This window comes from Piliocolobus tephrosceles, chromosome 9 (genome assembly GCF_002776525.5).
Source record: "Piliocolobus tephrosceles isolate RC106 chromosome 9, ASM277652v3, whole genome shotgun sequence".
NCBI lineage: Eukaryota > Metazoa > Chordata > Mammalia > Primates > Cercopithecidae > Piliocolobus > Piliocolobus tephrosceles.
The window spans coordinates 47,677,141-47,698,574 of NC_045442.1; the positions used below are offsets into that span (position 1 = coordinate 47,677,141).

At 36.6% G+C, this 21,434-nt stretch overlaps 2 protein-coding genes across 2 annotated transcripts in view; both read left to right on the plus strand.

Annotated features, from left to right (window-relative positions):
* Positions 1-21,434, plus strand: part of PRKG1 (protein kinase cGMP-dependent 1) — a 1,246,104-nt gene that overhangs the window by 569,920 nt on the left and 654,750 nt on the right. The gene's annotated exons all lie outside the window — the stretch shown is intronic.
* On the plus strand, positions 12,616-13,583 carry LOC111551298 (cytochrome c-like). The gene has a single exon (XM_023225159.2). The coding sequence runs from the start codon at positions 12,668-12,670 to the stop codon at positions 12,938-12,940; it is 273 nt and encodes a 90-aa protein (XP_023080927.1). The 5' UTR covers positions 12,616-12,667; the 3' UTR covers positions 12,941-13,583.

Here is a 21,434-nt window from a genome sequence, read left to right on the forward strand (position 1 = left end):
TTATAAGAAAATGAAATATTTTCTTCAAAGTAAAACTAATGCATGAGACAGAGATTGAGTCACATAATTAGCTCTGTAAATGACAATTACTCAAATTTCTCTCAGTTAAAAATACCAAAACAATACATCACAATCAATGGAAACATTTTTATTGCCTGTTTTATGTGAACATTTACAAATATCTTCATATCCAACAGATCACATTGATATCTATTATAGGTTTCTCATAAAGCTATGTGGGGACAGAGAAAGGTGTGCTTTAAAGATAGTATAGCTGAAGCAATTTCAGTTTTCTATTTTTCATTTTTTTGAGACAGGGTTTTGCTCTGTTGCCCAGGCTGGACTGCAGTGGTGTGATCATGGCTCACTGCAGCCTCAACCTCCCAGGCTGAGGCAATCCTCCTCATGTTGCTCAGTCCTCCTATGTTGCTCAGTCCAGTGTCAAACTCCTAGGTTTGCTCAGTCCTCCTATGTTGCTCAGTCCAGTGTCAAACTCCTAGGCTCAAGCAATCCTCCTGCTTCAGCCTGCCGAAGTGCTGGGATTACAGATAGACATGAGCTATTGTGCACAGCCTCAATTTTAGTTTTGAAGCAGACTTTTAGTAATTGGGCACTTAAAATGGCAACTTAACTTGTTACAGGTTATGTTACTTTTCATTTTTCATAATGGAATTATAGTTCTTAAGAAGGAAGAAACTATGGAATTGCTTATGGAATAGTGATATACACAGAGCATCCTGTTGTTAGAGAAAAGTCAAAAGAGTAAACAAGTGGAAACATTTCATTGAGAGTTGGTCTTGTTTCAGTTGATTCTCAGGAGTGCATCTCCTAAGCTGCTTCTACTCCCCTCCCGCATGTTTCTGTCTGTGGACTGGACCCTCATCCTCACACCCTGAAGCTGGTGATCATTCTGACATTGGATTCTAATGTTTTGTTTTGCTTCCCAGGAAAAGCAGCACAGGATTACCATGTAATGTCTATTGTTCTTATGCTTGCTATTTTTCTCTATAAAAAATATACCTCAGACACCATTCCACAACCCCTGGGGCCAAGAGATGATTAGCGATCCAGAAATTGTTAAAACTTGCATCACATGTCCATTAACCACTCATATGTTTTTCCTAGTCCAGCATGAAATGACAGAAAAGTGACTCTCTTACTTTTTAAGCCAGGCCTTTGATTCATATGTTAGAGAATCTAATTTTTAAAAACTTGTCATACATTTGGGCTGTATGCCTGTCATGAGAGAATGACAACCATAAAGTTAAAGCGTGTCCAAAGGCTAGCAGTAATGATTGACAAATACCTGCTTGCTAGACCCATTCATTACATGAAGTGATTCAGATGTAAGTGTTCCTTTGGATTTATGGTGTGAGAATGGACCCTATTTTCTTGAGGACTAAGGAAGCTGCTCAATTAAGCTTTCTTTTCTGTGATGCTTCAGTTTATTTGGGGGCTTTTTAAAATTGTTGGTGGTGGTCTCTACAATAAACAGAAATCCGCCTCCTTGTAATGAATACCATGGTTTGACTTCTTATCACTGAAGCCCAGTGTACAATTCTTTCGTATCACTGCTTCAGATCTTTCTGTCTGGCATAATCTTTTAAGTCTTTTCTTTCTCAGCAGAATATACTCAGGGTCTCCAATTATTTCCCTTCTGGAAGAGCTTCAGCACATCAGTGTTTTCCTTCAAATGGGATTTGGGACACAGTTGTGGCCACAGAGATGTTCTTCACAGGATTAATCACCGAGGTGAATAATTAGAAAATGTTGAGCAAAATAAATGATTAAATTATGGTACATTCTCATAACAGACTGTTATGAAATATTTTAACTATATTTTAAAAGAAAATGTCTGATTATGGGAAAATATTAAAACTAAAACTACATTATATTAGAGACAAACACCACATGATCTCACTCATATGTTGAATCTTTAAAAAGCTGATTTCATAGAAATAGAGAGTAGAATACTGGTTAGCAGAGGCTGGGGAGGGGAGGGTGTCTGGGGAGATTGGTTAATGCATACAAAGTTACAGTGAGACAAAAAGAACAAGTTTTGGTGTTCTAATATGTAGTAGGGTGACTAACAAATAACAATGTATTGTATATTTCACCATAGCTAGATTTTGAATGTTGTCATCACTCAAAAATAATAAATGTTTAAAGTGATGGATATGGTAATTACCCTGACTTGATAATATACTATGTGTATACATATTGAGACATCACATTGAACCCCATACATATGTACAATTATCATGTGTCAATTATGAATAAAAAATAGGCCAGGCGTGGTGGCTTATGCCTGTAATCCCAGCACTTTGGGAAGCTGAGACAGATGGATCACCTGAGGTCAGGAGTTCAAGACCAGCTGGCTAACATGGTGAAAGCCCATCTCTATTAAAAATATAAAAATTATCTGGGCGTGGTGATGGGCACCTGTAATCCCAGCAACTTGGGAGGCTGAGGCAGGAGAATCACTTGAACCCGTGAGGCAGAGCTGAGACCATGCCTTTGTACTCCAGCCTGGGTGACAGAGTGAGATTCTGTCAAGAAAGAAAGAGAGAAAGAGAGAAAAGAAAGAAAGAGAGAGAGAGACAGAGAGAGAGAGAGAGAGAGAGAAAGAAAGAAAGAAAGAAAGAAAGAAAGAAAAAAAGAAAGAAAGAAAGAAAGAAAGAAAGAAAGATCCATAGACATGGAAGTAAATTCGTGGTTTACCAGGTGCTGGAATGGGGATTAATTGAAAAGGACAGGAGAGAGATCTGAGTTGATGGAGATGTTCCAAAACTGGATTTTGTAGTGGTAGCATAGCTGTTAATGTACTAAAAATTATCATTTAATAGTGCATTTAAAATAGGTGAAGTTTATGATATTTTAATTATGCTTCAATAAAACTGTTAAGATATATATATATATATTAATTTTCTTTGTATTTCTTCAGTTACTATTATCAAAGAAACCTCCAGGAGATTCAAAACAGAACAGAGAGCCACAGCTAATGAAAAGGCAAATTATGTTCTGGGTTATAGCTTTTCTCCCAGACCAACATCAGTTTAAGTTGTACTTCTCCCCGTGTGTATTCTTACAGAACTTGTCATTCACTCTACCTTGCAATCTATATTCTTTGAAAAATGCTTGAGAACCTACTTAACATTAATACTGAAAATGTAATAGTAATTTTATTTTACTTACTGCACAATATTGCTGAAGTCAATTACTATTTCTTGCCTTAATATTTACAGGCATCTTATGCGATCAAAGTTGTCACACAGGAAAGAAACTTAACATTTTATTGGTGTATACAGTAGAAATATTTACTACAATTGTGGGAATGACTGAGTAACCACTTTTCATGAATGGCACAAAGCAGCAGAAATCCCTGTGAAAACTGGATGACTGATACTCATTGTTCAGTGAGGTTTTACAATTAAAAATCACTTGACATTGAGCATGAAATGTGAACTGTATAATTTTGTTTTAGAAAACATAGTTGTCATTTTAGTGACTAGGAGCTCTATATCATGGGGCATATTTCTAGGTATTGTGTTCAAGAATGTGTGAATATTGTCTTTGAAATCCTACCTGCGTGTTGTTAGGGAAACACATTTCTCTTTCATTTTTTTTTTTAAATAATGGTTGAAAGTGATTTTTTGAAATCCTAGGGGGAATTTTTCTCCTTAAACTTCTGTTTCTTTTTTAACTTTTATCCAAACAACCCACAAAAATCTACAAATCATAATGAACAGCGTTGATTTTCAGACTTTTATATTTCTTCTACTTTTGATCTTTTATATAGCAACAATCCATCATCTCTTGGGCCAATTTTAGCATTCTTTTATTTTTCTGCAATTTCTTCATTCTGTAATATTTACTACCAACTCAGCTAAACCTGGTATTGACATCATATTGGAGACTAATTGGTCAGTGCTGAGATCACTCTAGGAAAATTGTATTGCAGGGAGGGTCTCCATCAGTTTTCCCTTTTTAATCAGTACCTATGCAGGAGTTTGAACTTGTATTTTAATACCATAAAGCTGGATGTTAACTTTTTAGTTTTCAGGGCTCTTTTTTTTTTCATTATTCATTGGTTCATTCATTCACTCAACCAGCCAGTGTTTATGAAAACCTATCGTAGTGCCAGGTACTGAAAGTATGGAAATGAGAGACATAATCTGTGTCACAAGAGATTCTCTAACAAACCAACTGACAGTGAAAAATACAAGTTCTATTATGGAGAAAAGGAAGCAAGGTAGGGCACTTAACACATTGGAAAAAAGGAGTCATGGTAAGTTTCTACAATCTTTCAATTAACCCTTGAAGAAATAAATCCACTGGAGAAGGGAGAGCAGGAAATGGAAAGAAATGCTTGTGCCAAGTTGTAGACACACAAAATAACATGGTGGATTTTGGAAACTCAAGGTAGTTCAGCTTACTAGGAATGGGATACATGGGGAAAAATGATATTAGTGAAAGCTTGGGCAAGTTGTGCAAACTGTTTCTTCCTTATCAATAAAGTGGGGACAGTGAATACAAGTTGCTTAACAGAGTGCAGACATATAATGCATGCCTCAGGTTTCTTTAGGGTGGAAGTAAGACTTTCATATAAGGACTAAGGAAAATCTCCCAATTAATTTTCAATCTCTTCATGAAATTCTAAAGCCTGACAGTTTGGGCTCAGATAGATGTGTGCTTCTTGTTATTGTTTTGAAGTGTTTACTAATTATGAGGGGTATTTGTTCATTTGTTTGTTTGTTTTCTGGAGTCATTAGTATACAGCAAATATAGCTGGAAAGCAGAACACCATAGTGATTGATAGGTCAGGCTTTTGAAGTCAGACTTGCAAATTTCTTGTTTCTAATCTGCAAAAGGGGGATAACAATAGTATATCTAACTCACTGTTTCTCTGAAACTTGAAAGTGCTTAGCAGAGTACCAAGCACCTAGAAAGCCTTCTGAAATGGTAGAATGGTAGCTTAAAGTCACAGTCTTCCTTCCTTTCCTTTCCTTTCCATCCCTTTTCCCTCCTTCCTTCCTTCCTTCCTTCCTCCCTCCCTCCCCCCCCCCCCTCCCTCCCCCCCTCCCTCCCTCCTCTCTCTCTCTCTCTCTTTCTTTCTTTCTTTTTTTTTCTTGGAGGTTGGGTCTCACTCTGTCATCCAGACTGAAGTGCAGTGGCACAATCTTGGCTCACTGCAGCCTTGACCTCCCAGGCTGAATCTATCCTCTGCTTTCTGAGTACCTGGGACCACAGGTGTGTGCCACCACACCCAGCTAATTTTTGTATTTTTTGTAGCGATGAGGTCTCACTGTGTTGCCCAGGCTGATCTCGAACTCCTGAGCTCAAGCAATCCACCCACCTTGCCCTCCCAAACTGCTGAGATTACAGGCATGAGCCACCGCCCCCAGCCTCGTCTTGTTTTCAGCGGTAAATCAGTACACATGTTTTCTCTCAACATTGGGGTAATAAAATAGCTCTGGTATATATGTTTACCATTTAAGTTTTTATTCACCACCTTTAAAGTTTTCCTATTTCTTTTCTCCATTTAGTTAATAAATTAAGTAGACTATGCTGGTAAGTGCCTCTGAAATCAAAAAGCTTTCAAGTTTTTCAAAACTGCAAGTTATATTAGTGAGCCACAGAATCAATTTAGTGGTTAACAGCTACCACTTTGTTTTTATAAAATAGAAAGTATCATAATTGAAAATATGGGGTGTAGAGGAATAGGTAAAAGCACTGTTTCACATTAAATTTTGTTTCAGGTATGTGTATATGAAATCATTATGTATAATCTATTTCCTTCTGTGGTTCCTGGTCAAAGAGTTTGAAAGTAATTGCTGTAAAGCAGTGTTCCACAACCTTTTTGGCACCGGAAACCAGTTTCATGGAAGTCAGTTTTTCCATGGACTGAGGTGGGGGGATGCTTTCAGGATGATTCAAGCGCATTACATTTATTGTACACTTCATTTATATTATTATTACATTGTAATAATAATACAATAATTATACAACTCACCATAATGTAGAATCATTGGGAGCTCTGAGCTTGTTTTCCTGCAACTAGATGGTCCCATGTGGGGGTGATGGGAGACAGCGACACCGAAAAGTGTGTTGCTTATGTCCAGTCTACACCACAACCTCGTTTTTATTGCTGTCACTGCAGAAAACACTGCTTCACAAACACAGGATGTTGGAAATGGATGCAGGCTTTTCAGTACTTTTGTGGCAAACTCAGGATATTCCATCTTGATTCTAATCCATAACATATGGAGATTTGAAGTTGTCTCGAACATACTTTTAATGCCATCATCATTTGTGATTTCAAGCAATTGACCCTCTTCTAGATGGACAAAGTCAATTCACCTAGCTTACTAACAAATGGGTCGCTGATCGATTCCTTCCCAGTTTAGGGGTCGTTTATGGTTGGGAAGTAATGCTCAAACTCTTTGAAAGCTGAGATAGATGATCATGTACCAGCTGGGAGAAAGAAGCCCTGGCTCCATCTCTTTCAAAATCTCTGCTAATGCTTGAAACATGTCAGAAATTCCAAGTTCGCTCATCGCCCCCATAATTCCAGTTTGGCTTTGATTGCAGTTACTGTATCTGCTGACTTGAACACAGTTGTCATTCTCCCCTGAAGTGACAGATTGAGTTAGTTGAGCAGGTTGAAAACGTCACACAAGTTAAGCAAGTTTTGCGACCCATTCTGTGTCACTGAAATGTGCTGCCAGTGATGACTGTTTTTCTAAAATAAATCTCTGGAGCAGCTGTCATAACTCGAAAACTTTGGCCACTGATCCACCTCTAGAAAGCCATCTCACTTTGGTGTATGAGAAGACCTGTGTGCTGTGTGTCCATCTCCTCTCAGAGCTGCACAAACAGACATGAGTTAAGGGCATGTACTTTAATGCGGTTAATTTTAATCACATCCTGCAAAACATTGTTAAGTCCAGGTGACATTTTTCAGCTAGCCAGCATTTTATTATGGATGACACAGTGCATAGACTCAGAATGAGAAGCAACCTCTTTGACCTGGGTAGCGAAACCAGAAAGCCATCCAGTCATGGAAGGTGCTCTGTTCATAAATATACTGACACAAAATGACCAGTTCAGATTTCCTGATAGACTTGAATAGTTCTGCAGTTGTGATGTTGGTTGGCAACAAAAGTACACAAAACATACCCTCATGCACATCCTCCCGAAAAATATATCTCACAAAAACAAGCATTGTTGCCTTGTTGTCAATATTGGTAGACTCCTCAACCTGGATTACGTACCATGGTGACTCATTAATTCTCTCTACCAATTGTGCCTCAATATCCTCTGCTATTCATCAAATCGTCTAGTTATGTTGCTAGCCAAAAGAGGAACGTGTGCTATCTTTCGAACTGCAGCCTCTCCTAAAAGTTCATAACACAGGCAGGATCACCTGTTTACCAATAGTAAAGGACTTCTAAGCTTCAGCACTGTGGTTAGCCACTAAGAATCATGCTCTCAGTGCAGACACATTTGATGAAGTGCTGGCCTTCAATAATTTCTTCTGTTCTTTGTGTTCACGTGTTTTTCTATTGAAAAACTCCAAAGGCTTGTCTTTTAATTCAGCATGCTTGGTCTCCACGTGGCAAAGCAGTTTTGAAGGTTTCACGGCTTTTTCATTGGATAGCCAGTCACCACATATTATACACAAAAGGGTTGGAGAATGTAAATCACCTGTTGTGATGAACCCATAACTTAAGTAGTACTCTTGGTAATTTATTTTAAATGCAACTTTCCTTTTGTTGGCATTCTTAGAGTCTTCTGCTGTCTCATCATTGGGTCTTTCCCCCTCTTCAAAGAAACTCTCCAGTTACATTTGTTTTCACTCATTTGCACTAGGGTTAGCTTGTGGGTTTACCAAAACTCTGACTGAGACAAGTGTGCAGTGCAGGGAAAGAGGCATGGATAGAAGTGGTAAATAAACTAATAAACTAAATAAACTAATGGGTGGGCCACGCATGGACTACAATTAGTGTCAGATTCTGACTTAAATCCTACCACCAGATGCAGCTGTACAATTGAAGTACATCAACCCACTTGCCACTATAAAGCCTGCCACCAGATGCAGCTTAATTGTCACCTTCCACTCACTGATAGGGTTTTGATATGAGTCTACAAGCAGTTGATTTGTTATGGTCTCTATACAGTCAAAGCTCTCTACTAAGGTTAATCTGCATTTGAAGCCACTCCCCCCAGTGTTGTCATCACTGCCTCAGTTCCACCTCAGATCATCAGGCATTAGATTGTCATAAGGAGCATGCAACCTAGATCCAATGAGTGTGCAGTTCACAATAGGGTTCACACTCCTGTGAGAATCTAATGCTGCTGCTGATCTGACAGAATCTAATGCTGCTGCTGAACTCCTCAGGCAGTAATGCCAGTGATGGAGAGTGACGATAAATACAGATGAAATTTTGCTTGCTTGCCTGTTGCTCACCTCCTGCTGTGTGTTAGAAACATGGTTGTGACCAGTACCTCTCCATGGCCCAGGGGTTGAGGACCCCTGCTCTAAAGGATAGAAAAGCAAGTTACAAGTTTCTCCCTTATTTGGATCAGAATCCCAGATTGCAGTAACATCTAAATGAAGCTTGTCCAACCTGCGGCCAGTGAACCAAATGCAGCCCGGGACAGCTATGAATGTGGCCCAACACAAATTTGTAAACTTTCTTGAAACATTATGAGAATTTTTTTTTTTTTTGCAATTTTTCTTTTAAGCTTATCAGCAATCATTAGTATTAATGTATTATATGTGTAGCCCAAGACAATTCTTCTTTTTCTAATGTGGCCCAGAGAAGCCAAAGATTGGATACCCCTCATCTAAATAGAACCTAGCAGATTAGAAAACAATAAAGAAAGAGTTTGTGATAAACCCGCACATGATTTTAAAGAACTGTACAGGTTGTTTTGGGGATGCCATGGGAAAATGCTGTCATTCAGCTGTCTATTGGGAACTCAGAAACTGCTTGATCTTTGGAAGTATGTAAATAGGACTTTGAAAAATAGGCTGAACTTTTTCCAATGATTTTATGAGCTTGTGCACATGCACACCCATCACAATCAAGTACAGATCGCTTTAGGAGTGGGAAGCTCAGGAAGCAAACTTTGCTTTTCCCCTCTGTTATCATCCATTCTAATTGTTGATGAACAATTATCATCCATTCTAATTGTTGCTTATTTGAGACAGCGAGGTTAATCATATCTATCTGTAGTCCCCTGCAGAGCTGATATTTTCTTTCACTGTAAGGTGTTTCCTAATTACTCTGGGAATGAAATTTTTTAGATTGAGTGTGAAATTGAGTGCAAAGTTATGCTTGTAGCTAAAAATGTGCTCTATTCATTGGTTGAGTTGGGGCCAGTCGTTTTATGTAAGGAACTCAAATTGGGCTATGGTAAAACTGCACTTACTGACGCATGTCTCTCCTTGCTGGTGAAATTAGTTTGGAATATGGTGAGTCCATAATGACAGAGGAGTAAATGTTTCCCTTTTAAACAGTAGTTTTCTTGGTTCCATTGTAGGAGTAATGCTTGGAGACCTTAGTATTTTCCAACTCTAACCAGCCTCTATAAAATTCCTATTTTTAGAGATTATGTCCAATGTAATGAATCTTGTTTATAAACTCATGTAGTCTTTACATTTAGTTTTTTATCACTAGATTTGGACCACTATGCTTAAAGCTAATCAGCAAGTGATTCTGACTAGCAGGACACCTTTAAATTTGAGCAAAGGTACTGCAGTTCCCATTGTTGTCACTCAGAGGTACAACAATAGTTGAATTAATTCTCAGTGGCCTGAGTAAAGATCTAGAGGCAACTACTCACATATTTAAAAAAATAATAATAATTCCCTTGGAATTTTTCCAGGTCTGTTTTATTAACTTTCTATTTTCTATACTAAAAGAAAAAAAAATAGATTAGTAATATTGTTAACCTGACGATAGTAGACTTACTCTTTTCAAACAAATTTTCACCCTTTCTAACAGTTTAGCTCAACATCCTGAAGCAAGCAAGGGAAAATGTAAATCAGGCATTGCAAAGTCAAAAGCACATATAAATCAAATCACTTAAAATAATGACTCAAGAAAAAAAAAAAAGAAAACATGGTATTCCTGGTCAAGCTTTTGTTTTCTTGTATGTAACATCCCTGGTTACAGAAAAATATTTCTGAAGCATAAAAAAGAGAAAGTATAAACATGATAATGAATGACAACCAGCATCTTCATTATGGGGATAGAAGAGATAGGTGTGGTCTGTCACAAAATGAAGAATGTGTGCCCTACCTTATCAGACATTATGCTCAGCTCCAGCAAACGGTTATCATTTGGGGAGTCAGTCCCAGTAATTTTAGGTTTTACTTTTTTCCCCAAAGAAGCCAAATCCAGATTTTTAACATGAAATGTCCTGGCTTATAAATGTTGGTTCAATTTTTTGGGGCAGCATGTAGACCAAACAAAATTGATCCAGAAGCTATTTGGCCTATTGGTTGTCAATTAATGACCCCTCCACCGTAGATTTCCTAACAACAACAGACGGAATATTTCCTTTGTTAATGAGGGTAATAATTTAGAAGGGTTCTGGAACCCCCCTTTTGAGGAAGCAGAATCCTCATGTTGGGATTTAATAAAAAATGTTTTGGTCATCAATTTATAAAAGTTCATAGAATGCAAAAGTTTCTTCATTGTTGACATATTACTTAGCTTGGAGAAAGGAGACAAGATGATAACTAAGGCAGAATGAAATATGTGCTTCCATAGAGATTTGCACGTTCTATGACAGTAATAAACCTACCCTAGGTACTAGCAAACTTCACAAAGGAAGTGACAAAAAAATGAGACTATGAAATATTAATAGGAATTTTATAGAAAAAGAAGAGAGGATTTGCCAAGGGAGGAAAAAGTATAAGCAGTTACATTGTGGGCTTTGCTAAGTCTTAAAATGGTGATTGATGCGGTTTAATTGGAAAGTAGGATACATGAAAACATATAATTGGGACCAGGCCAAAGGGACCTCAAATATCAGTCTATACATCTAAAACTTGAGTATATAGTTAGGGGAGCCATTCGGATTTAGACCAGGGAAGATATGTCATCTGATCTGAGATTATCTGATCTGCATGTTCTTATTCCAAATCTTGGTTTGAGTTCCCTTAAAGTAATTGGACACTTTCTGTAAGGAATTGGATAAAAATAAGGACCCCACCTAGATACTGGCTAAAAAGCTATATGATATCTGGAGGTACTGACAATTCTTAAGAATCAACTTTACACTAGTCGTGATAAATTACATCCTTGTGATTTCCAGATGAAGCTAGAAAGCAATGTTCAAGAGGCTATCAGAATACCTGGTAATTCCATGGAATACTACATAGCCATAAAAACGAATGAGATACTGTTCTTTGCAGCAACATGGATGAAGATGGAGGTCATTATTCTAAGCAAACTAAACTAATTCAGGAACAGAAAATGAAACACTACATGTCCTCACTTGTAAGTGGGAGCTAAACACTAAGTTCACATGGACACATAGAAGAGAACAAAATACACCAGGGCATACTTGAGGGAGGTGGGTGGGAGGAAGCTAAGGACTGAAAAACAACCTGGTAGGTAGTATGCTTATTATCTGGCTGACAAAATAATATGCACACCAAACCCCCATGACATGTAATTTATGTACAAAAACAACCTGTGCACATACTCCTGAAACTGAAATAAAAGTTAAAAAAAAAGAATACCTGGTAATTTGACTGATGTGCAGAACATCTTGCATTTGCCTATCTTGCATTTGGGTTCTGTGCAGAGAATATTATGCCTCTATTAGAATCAACTAATAGAAGTCATGAAAACAAAAATTAGATGGAATTAGGTTGAAATAGACTGGAAAGGAAATGCAATGACCTTAATTATTTTAGCAAAAAAAAAAAAAAAAAGATTAGATATATGAAGTTGCCACAATATGAAAGTGGAATGAATATGCAATGTGTAAATATAAGCCAATGAAAGTGTCCTTTTTATATTAAAACATGTATTCAAAATAAGAGCAAACATATTTTACCGATCATGAGAAAATTGTCTTAGATTAAAGAGAAAGTACAGGATTAAATAAATATTTTTTTCTTCCTAAAATGCCCATGGCCAAAACCTGCTTGTGGGTCATGTGTCATAAAAGGCACCTTTTGACCGTACTTGGGTGTTGGTCAGGAAAATCAACCATTGTGCCAAATTATAATTAAATAAAACATGTCCTAGACAAATGGCCATTTTGGCACAATTGGCATAAACAATGTATGAATTAATGTGAATTGCTTTAACACATGATTTCTGTCTTCCAAGAAACTTACTGTAGATTCCATGTGACTCCTGTTCATCAACTCAAGAGTAATTGTGTGTCTAAATTGATCTCTTGGTTTATCATTTGCCAATTGCTCATTTAGATGCTTTGAGACAGGGAAAAAATTTAGCTAAGCAATATTAAATAAATAGTCCAAGATCACAATAAAGAAAATAAAAAAGATAAATCTTCAGCTTCTAATATTTTGCAGTTAATAGAGCAGTGCAAAAAATGAATTCCTGGAGAGTGGGGACATCCTGCTTCGGAGCGGGAATCTTTGTTGCGCCAGCGACTAAAAAGAGAATTAAATATGGGTGATGTTGAGAAAGGCAAGAAGATTTTTATTATGAAGTGTTCCCAGTGCCACACCGTTGAAAAGGGAGGCAAGCACAAGACTGGGCCAAATCTCCATGGTCTCTTCGGGCGGAAGACAGGTCAGGCCCCTGGATACTCTTACACAGCCGCCAATAAGAACAAAGGCATCACCTGGGGAGAGGATACACTGATGGAGTATTTGGAGAATCCCAAGAAGTACATCCCTGGAACAAAAATGATCTTTGTCGGCATTAAGAAGAAGGAATAAAGGGCAGACTTGATAGCTTATCTCAAAAAAGCTACTAATGAGTAATAATTGGCCACTGCCTTATTTATTACAAAACAAATGTCTCGTGACTTTTTTATGTGTACCATACTTTAATAGATCTCATACACCAGAATTCAGATCATGAATGACTGACAGAATATTTTGTTGGTCAGTCCTGATTTAAAACTAAGACTGGCTTGTGGTTAAATGAATACGTTCAGTTTTTGAATTTTAATAGTAATTCCAATTCAGTAAATGCTATCACTGTTTACCCCTTCTAAAGACATGATTAGACTTTGTTAGTAATGTTCAACTTTTCGCAAAGATGGTGAGTGCCATCTTAAAACTTACTGGAGATTGGTTTTATATTTAGATTTATATAGCTGGTTATGTGAATATATTTAAATACTGGGGAAATTCCTTCACTGTCTCAGAACCAAGCAAGATTCACCTGTGTTTTGTGTTCATTTGCCTCTTAAAGGCAAGGGTTGAAGATAAGGTAGCAATGTCTAGAATTTTGGCCTTAACGATGCCAATCTAATTATAATTCCCTGTATTTAAAATGGTTCCTTTTACTTATTGAAAAGCATTTTAGTATGGTTTATGTGTAATATTAAAGATTATTCAACACTTCTCAAAAAAAAAAAAAAAAATGAATTCCTATCAGGTTCCTGAAACAAATTCATCATGAAGCAAAGTGGTACCTTGGTTGAAGTAAACAGATCAGGAAATCTATGGTAGCACTTAACATTTATGAAGAAATTTATGAAGTTATAAATAAATGTGAAACTTCTGTTAAGTGGCTTGGTCTTATTTTTATTTTATTTCCTTAAAGCATACTCTGCTTTAAGTTTTTTTATAGAAGTAAGTGGAGTCTAAATGCATGTGTTTGCACTTTCACTTTTTATGCCTCACACTTCTTGACTTATGAATATATTTGACAATTGATTTTAGAAGAGGGAAATAACACCACCCTAGGACTTTGGAAACCTTGGCTTTGCCTTTAGCTTCTTCAGTAGTCAGCTATATTCAAAAGCAAAACCACTGACTCTCCATAATCAATTCTGTAAATTAACAGGGTTAGATAAAAAATATTTGGATCCTATTCATCATATAATTGGTTATTCTGTTCATGTTTTGTTTATTTACATTACTGAATAATTGGAATTGAGAATGCAAGAGTAAGCTGACTGATGTTAAACATCTCCATGAGAATACAGCTATGTGTGTGAGAACAGCATCAAATATTGTGCCTGATATAAAACAGTGCTCAATAATTACTTAATTAACTAGTGGTTCTAGGCCACCCTAAGAGCTTGAAGTGATTTGGGTATCTCCCATGGAAAGATGAACTTTGGACACTTGGATAAGATCTGGGAAGGATGTGCCCAGGTAAATAGAAGGGACTTTTCACTTGACTGTCTGTCCAGCCATAATGTAAAGATCTATTTGGCTCATTCCTGGCTGATTCAGCTTGTGGCCTTAGTTTGTTACTTTTAACTAACCAATTTCCTTTTATTTTATTTTGAGCTATTTTCACCTGTATCAAATTCTTTGATGTGATAGGTAACACATGAGGAGAACAGTGTGAGTTACTTGATGGTTTATTTTCCTTCAGTTTTATTCTTCACAGGGAAATTCTTGACTAGAGAGAACAAGGCACCCATTACTAAATCTTAGCTTAGCAACAAATTGGATTGGTTGTAGATAATAGCTACTTTAGCAGCTGGACATCTTGTGATCATTCAATATGGTGGTTCATTTTTGAGGCTTTTCTTCTGAAAACCTCCATAAAAAGTGATTGTCATTTAAAAAAAACATGAAAATATAGGCAAAGAACATGAACAAACACTTCTGGAAAGAAGATGTACTTGCAGCCAAGAAACATGAAAAATAAAAAGCTCAACATCACTAATCATTAAAGAAATGCAAATCAAAACCACAGTGAGATACCATCTCACACCAGGCAGACTGGCAATTATTAAAAAGTCAAAAAACAGCAGATATTGGAGAGGTTGTGGAGAAAAAGGAATGCCTTTACACTGTTGGTGGGAGTGTAAATTAGTCCAACCATTTGTGGAAGACAGTGTGGTGACTCCTCAAAGACCTAGAGGCAGAAATACCATTTGACCATAAATCCCATTACTGGGTATATGCTGAAAGGAATGTAAATCATTCTATTATAAAGATATGTATATGTATGTGTTCAGTGCAGTATTTTTCACAATAACAAAGACATAGAATCACCTAAATGTTGATCAGTAATAGACTAAAGAAAATGTTGTATATTTACACCATGGAATACCTTGCAGCCATTAAAAGGAATGAGATTATGTCCTCTGAAGAGACATGGATGGAGTTGGAAGCCATTATCCTCAGCAAACTAATGCAGGAACAGAAAACCAAATACTGCATGTTCTCACTTATAAGTGGGAGCTGAATGATGAGAACACATGGACACATGGGGGAAACTACACACACTAGGGCCTGTTGGGCAGGGGGTAGAAGTAGTGAGAGCATGAGGAATAATAACTAGTGGATGCTGGGCTTAATACTTAGATGATGGGATGATCTGTGCAACAAACCACAATGGCGCACGTTAACCTATGTAACAAACCTGCACATCCTGCATGTGTATCCCTGAACTTAAAATAAAAGTTGAAGAAAAAAAAGTGATTGTCAGCCTGGGCCCTTGGAAATATGAAATAATGAAACTAGCTAAGTGCAGTTGAGTGAGAAAGGAAACAAGATGAGAGATCCCAGATTTGCCTAGATATTAGTAAGCATCATCGGTCTTTCACCAATTAAATGATCATAACAATTTAGAGCTATGATTGAAAATTCTATTGGCTAGTACTAATAAACTTTTTACAAAAGTAAAAATTTTACAGGAGAAATCATATGGTCTGGCTGGATCTCTTTTTCTGTGAAGTTTCTGAAAAATTGACTAGCAGTTTTATTATTTTAGATAAGTATACTCCATTTGGGAATCTCTTCTTAAAATAGTAATGGAAGTCTTATTTTGAAATCTCAGCCATAAAGACACATTCCAAGCAATTCTCACAGTGCTGAGTCTCCAAAATGAGTGAGCATGTGGTGTGTGTAGCTTGGTGGTGAGCAGATAAGCAGAAAGGTGACCTAGCTGCTCTAAGCAACCACAAGGAAAGACATATTATAAATATTCAATATTTGATATGCAGTGGAATTTTATTATGCATTCTTCAAATCATTGCTGTGCCAAATGCTCCAGTCTCGAAACCACAAAGAGAAATAAGACATTGATTCTTTGTCTCAAGCTGTCTCTGATGTTCATGTACTTTGCCCGCCATCTTCAAAAGGCATATAGATAACCAAGAAATTCTTTGTTATAATATGGAATATAAAGCAGAAGAGTTCCAATGGGAATAATATGTGCAGGAGAGCCTGTCTCTTCAGTAGAATCATGGAGAAGAAGGAAGCAGGAAGTAATCATTTATTGGTTCAGCTAGTTAATTTGAAATAATGGCACGTTGAAACCATTATTTCCCAATTAACCAAGACTGGAAAGAAGAAAATCAACTAACTAATTAAGGTTAAGAAAGAAAGGGATACGCTCATTCTTAATGAATGAAAATGAAATACCTTAAGTGACCCATAGAGACAGACAAGGACATGCCTCTTCAAAGAAGATTGCAAGTTCTACATAAGAACAGCCACTATCTTTATACACTGCAGAATTACGAAAGAAGTCTGTGAATTGACCTTAAGCACTGTAATGTTTTTTAAGGAATTGCTTTGCATTTTTTTCAGCAGTTTTAAAATAACTTTTATGTATATTAGAACAGGAGAGGTGAGGATTGAGTGTATTTATAAGTTATATATAAAACAAGACATGAGAGGCCGGGCGCGGTGGCTCACACCTGTAATCCCAGCACTTTGGGAGGCTGAGACCGGCGGATAACGAGGTCAGGAGATTGAGACCATCCTGGCTAACGTGGTGAAACCCCGTCTCTACTAAAACTGCCAAAAATTAGCCAGGTGTGGTGGTGGGCACCTGTAGTCCCAGCTACTCGGGAGGCTGAGGCAGGAGAATGGCGTGAATCCAGGAGGCAGAGCTTGCAGTGAGCCAGATCGTGCCACTGCACTCCAGCCTGGGCAACAGAGCCATACTCTGTCTCAAAAAAAAAAAAAAAAAAAAGACTGAAGTGAGGTAGAAGTCACTATTTAAAAGCTAAGTTAACTCTGAGCTTCCTGGAAGCCTAATTTTAAAACCTAAAATATTACTCCTTATCTTTCATTTTTGTTAAAAGAATAAATAAATTGCTTATAGGAAATAAACTTTTATGCCACAGAATTCCAAATCAAAGTGAATATACAGATTTTTATATAAATTATTTTATTACGAATTAATTATAAAATGATATTTACATAATATTAGATTGGTGTAAAAAAAATTGCGGTTTTTGCCATTGCTTTTAATGCAAAAACCACAACTACTTTTACACCGACCTAATGAAACATTTGCCTTATTTGATAAAGCTTCTGAATCTTTGGAAGCATGTAAATTAATTATTTTTCTATTCAAGAGTATTGCTTTCTCTTGTTTCTGGCCTCTTCTTAGCTGTATGACTGTCAGTCAGTGATTTCTCACAGCCTTAGTCTCTAGATCTACAAAATAGCTATCCCAGTGCCTTTGTCAACGAATGGTTGTAAAGATTAAAAGAGGTAATGCACCAAAAGCAAAATCTCTGAAACAGTAATTGTTCAATAAAGCCTAGGTGCTTCAGTCTTCATTGTCATTGTCCTCAACATCATCATCACCATTTCTACCACAACACTTCCAGAGACCTGCAATGTATCTTCCGACTCTACATGGTAGATGGGGGGAAATGAATTCTTATTTCAGTGCAGCTGGCCACCCTGCTTATAATAACATTGCATGTATTCAGGAGTATCTAGAACATAAATTATTAAACCAGAGGTCGTCCCTGATAACAACTACATTAGGTTTTATGATGTCAAGAATCTGAAGCTACCAGAGGAAAGCTGATTTATAGTTCTCTCAACACCTGAATTTTTTTAAGAAATTGGTTTTTCAATTTCTATTTTCTCCTTTCTTTTCTGACATGGTGGAGCTTGTACGTGTAAGAGTAATGTTAGTTGGCTGGAGTAGGAAAAACAAAAGAAAGTAAATCAGAAAATACGTATAAAGGATTGACCAACACTAAGACACTGGTTATCTTTCTCATTTGTCCTATTGCAGCTGTAAATTATTTTTTTCTTGTTAAAGAGGGAGAAAATGCTTCCAGAAAAAAAAGATAATAATAAATAAAACCATCTGACTACATTTTTAGGGTCTCTCTGGAGATTTAAGGCTGGGATTTGAATTTTTTTTAAGATTTGAATTTTTTAAGTCCTTCAAGTTTAGAAAGTGAGGCTCAAATTAGTGGTTCAAATTCTCTATGTAGCTTTTAAACTTGTAAAGTTCTCTGACATTGCTCTTAGCAAATAAGCAGTACGTGTATATGTCTCTTTTTATGTTTGGTCAGAATAAAAGACATGACTTTGGAATAAAATATTTCTTCTCTCTAAATATTCAAGTTTATCTTTTGAATTTTTTCACATTTACCTTTTTTGTTTGTTTGCTGAATTTATAGAGTTTTGTAACCCTGACTATACTGTCACATTAGGCACATACATGCTATTACTGGTCAAAGTGTAGATGAGGGATATGGATAAAGAAACAAATATAATGTGATAAAGGAATCAGATTATCAGAAAAAGCCCTTTATAATATTGCTAAATGAGTGAATTAAGCAATCATAAATGAACTTCCAAGATAAAAAAAAAAAAAAACATATATTTCCTGGGTTATTATCCTGAGTTAGCATCCAGAAGTGACTGGGGAGAGAAAAACAATAAACAATGAGCTGTGCTCAGGGGTTTCCAATGGATTTAGTGCCGCTCTCAAGAGTTCATGAGTGAAGAACATTACCATGTTAATTGTCCTGAGTCCCTGCTCCTTGAGTTTGCAAATCCTGTGGGTCACTGAGGGGACTAGTGGGCTGTTCACATCAATAATCAGATAGGAATGGAACAAACTTCTAGGTGATGAATTTTTTAGTCTACAGGTAAAGTAGGGAATAATGATAAACGAATGATGTCTTCTCCAAGAGAGAATATTTCTGCTGGAGTCTGTGCTCACGTGGGTCCCTTGTGTTTTTTGGACCTCTAAACAGTCTCCATCTTGGCAGTCCCTTGCTGTGCTCGATTGTTTTTTTGGAGTCAGTGGGTGTTCTTTCTTAGGCAACTTCCAAGTGATCTATTAGATTGGTGCAAAAGTAATTGCGGTTGCTGCCACTGAAAGTAATGGCAAAACCGCAATGACTTTTGCACCAGTCTAATATCTATACTGGCTCATTCTAACCTCCCACCATCTTTTGTATTCATCACTGCCCCTTTTAAAAATGCAGACAAATTATACTTTTCCCCTCAACTGTTTTTCTCCAGCAGTGTTTCTTTCCTTTAAGTTTCCTCCTTTGGAAACCTGTTCTCTTCTTTCTAAACAATTGATCTAGATTGCTCATTAAAACCAGGGCTGAAAATCTATCAGAAAAAGCAGTTCTGTTTCCCTTGAAGAAGAGGCTTACTTTTTAAACTATCCAATGCTGAAAAGGAGAATATTTGCAGTCCATCCATGGTAAATCAATTTTTAAAATAGCTAGTATTTATTGAGCAGCTATTCTGTCAGTTACTTGTTCTACATTTCATAGAACTTAAAGTTCTACAAAATAGAATTTAAAATAGAACTTGGCCGGGTGTCATGGCTCACTCTTGTAATCCCAGTACTTTGGGAGGCCAAAGTGGGTGGATCACAAGGTCAGGAGTTTGAGACCAGCCTGACCAACATGGTGAAACTCCGTCTCTACTAAAAATATAAAAATCAGCCAGGCGTGGTGGCGCATGCCTGTAATCCCAGCTACTCAGGGGGCTGAGGCAGGAGAATCACTTGAACCTGGGAGGTGGAGGTTGCAGTGAGCCAAGATCATGCCACTGCACTCTAGCCTGGTCGACAGAGCGAGACTCCGTCTCAAAAAATAAATAAAATAAAATAAAACTTAATGCATAGATACTTGTTTAAGTATTTCCCCCCTCATTATGCACCATTAGTCCTGTCACTGAATGTGCTATTCAAGACGTCAGCTTCCCATTTTTTGGGCAAGGACATAAGAATTAATCTGCATTTCTGCTAGGTAGCTCAAGTTTTCAAGACTGATAGAACACAAGACTACTTGATTTTTATATACAGTATTGTCTCCAAATAATTCTAAGTCTTCTCTTTTAGAGTTTTTATCTACTAATTGTACATGATAATATTTTGGTCATGCTAGTTTTTAGAGAGCAAGGAAGGAACCCAACTGTTTATATTTCTCCTAAGAATAATTACTAATGGGCTTATTATAACAAAGGGCTGTGTGGGAAACAAATTAAATGGCTGTCACAATGGTACCAGCGTGAACTTATTGATTGAAGAAACTGAAGGCTGTCTGGAAACGCTGGATTTCCGTCTGACCCTGAAAGAATTAGTTATCTTCAATCCAAATTATATTTTGAGGTCTCTGAAATCACAAGAAAAAATACTGTTTCTAAAACTAAAGTAATCCATGTTCTTATCTAAAATGTCTGTTTCTAAAATCGCTAGGTTTTTCCCACTTTTTAAAGTTAATTTATTCTGACAAGAAAGCCCCAGGATTTCAGAGCTACTGAGATGTAATGATAGACACTGTGATTTTTTTTAAATGTTACTAATTGTTCATGCTTGAGTTAAAAAAAATTAGTCAATGAAATGCTAGCTGATTTTTGGATATTCCGTCTTTCAGTAACAGGTGTCGTATTTGAGAATATAACATCAGTGATTTTATCCAACTGTATGTTTCTACATCTTAAAATATTTCCTGTCAATGTTATTTCACTTAATAAAAACAAACTATTTTCATTCTAATGAAAAATAGTTTTAATGCCAAAAAGATTTAGTCACAATGTAGAAAACTCAGACATCCTAAAACCTGATGATTTTCCCCTTTCTGAATTTCCATGCTAATTTATTACACATGTGTCTCTCTAAGACATTTTAATTAGATATTAAAAATTTTGACATTTGACAAATATTGGGAGAAAATTATTCATATTCATATTTAATAAAGCTCTTATACATTGGCAGCTTTTTTAAAAACTTGACATTTAAAGGAAGTAATATTTATATTTAGAAAATGACAAGCTTGACATAACTGAATCCTGGTGAAGAGATAGCTAATTGGCATAGACTGTGGTGGATCTTTTGCTGAGTGCTTGGATTAATAAAAGCTTCCTTTGGTGTCGAAGTAATTCTCTGGTGTCTTTAAGTGCAACTGTTTCTTAAAAATCTCCAAAGATTTTAGTGTTGAAATAGTTATCCAGCACTTCTAAGTGCTGCTGACAAAAACAAAACAAACAAAGAAATACAAAAACATAAAAC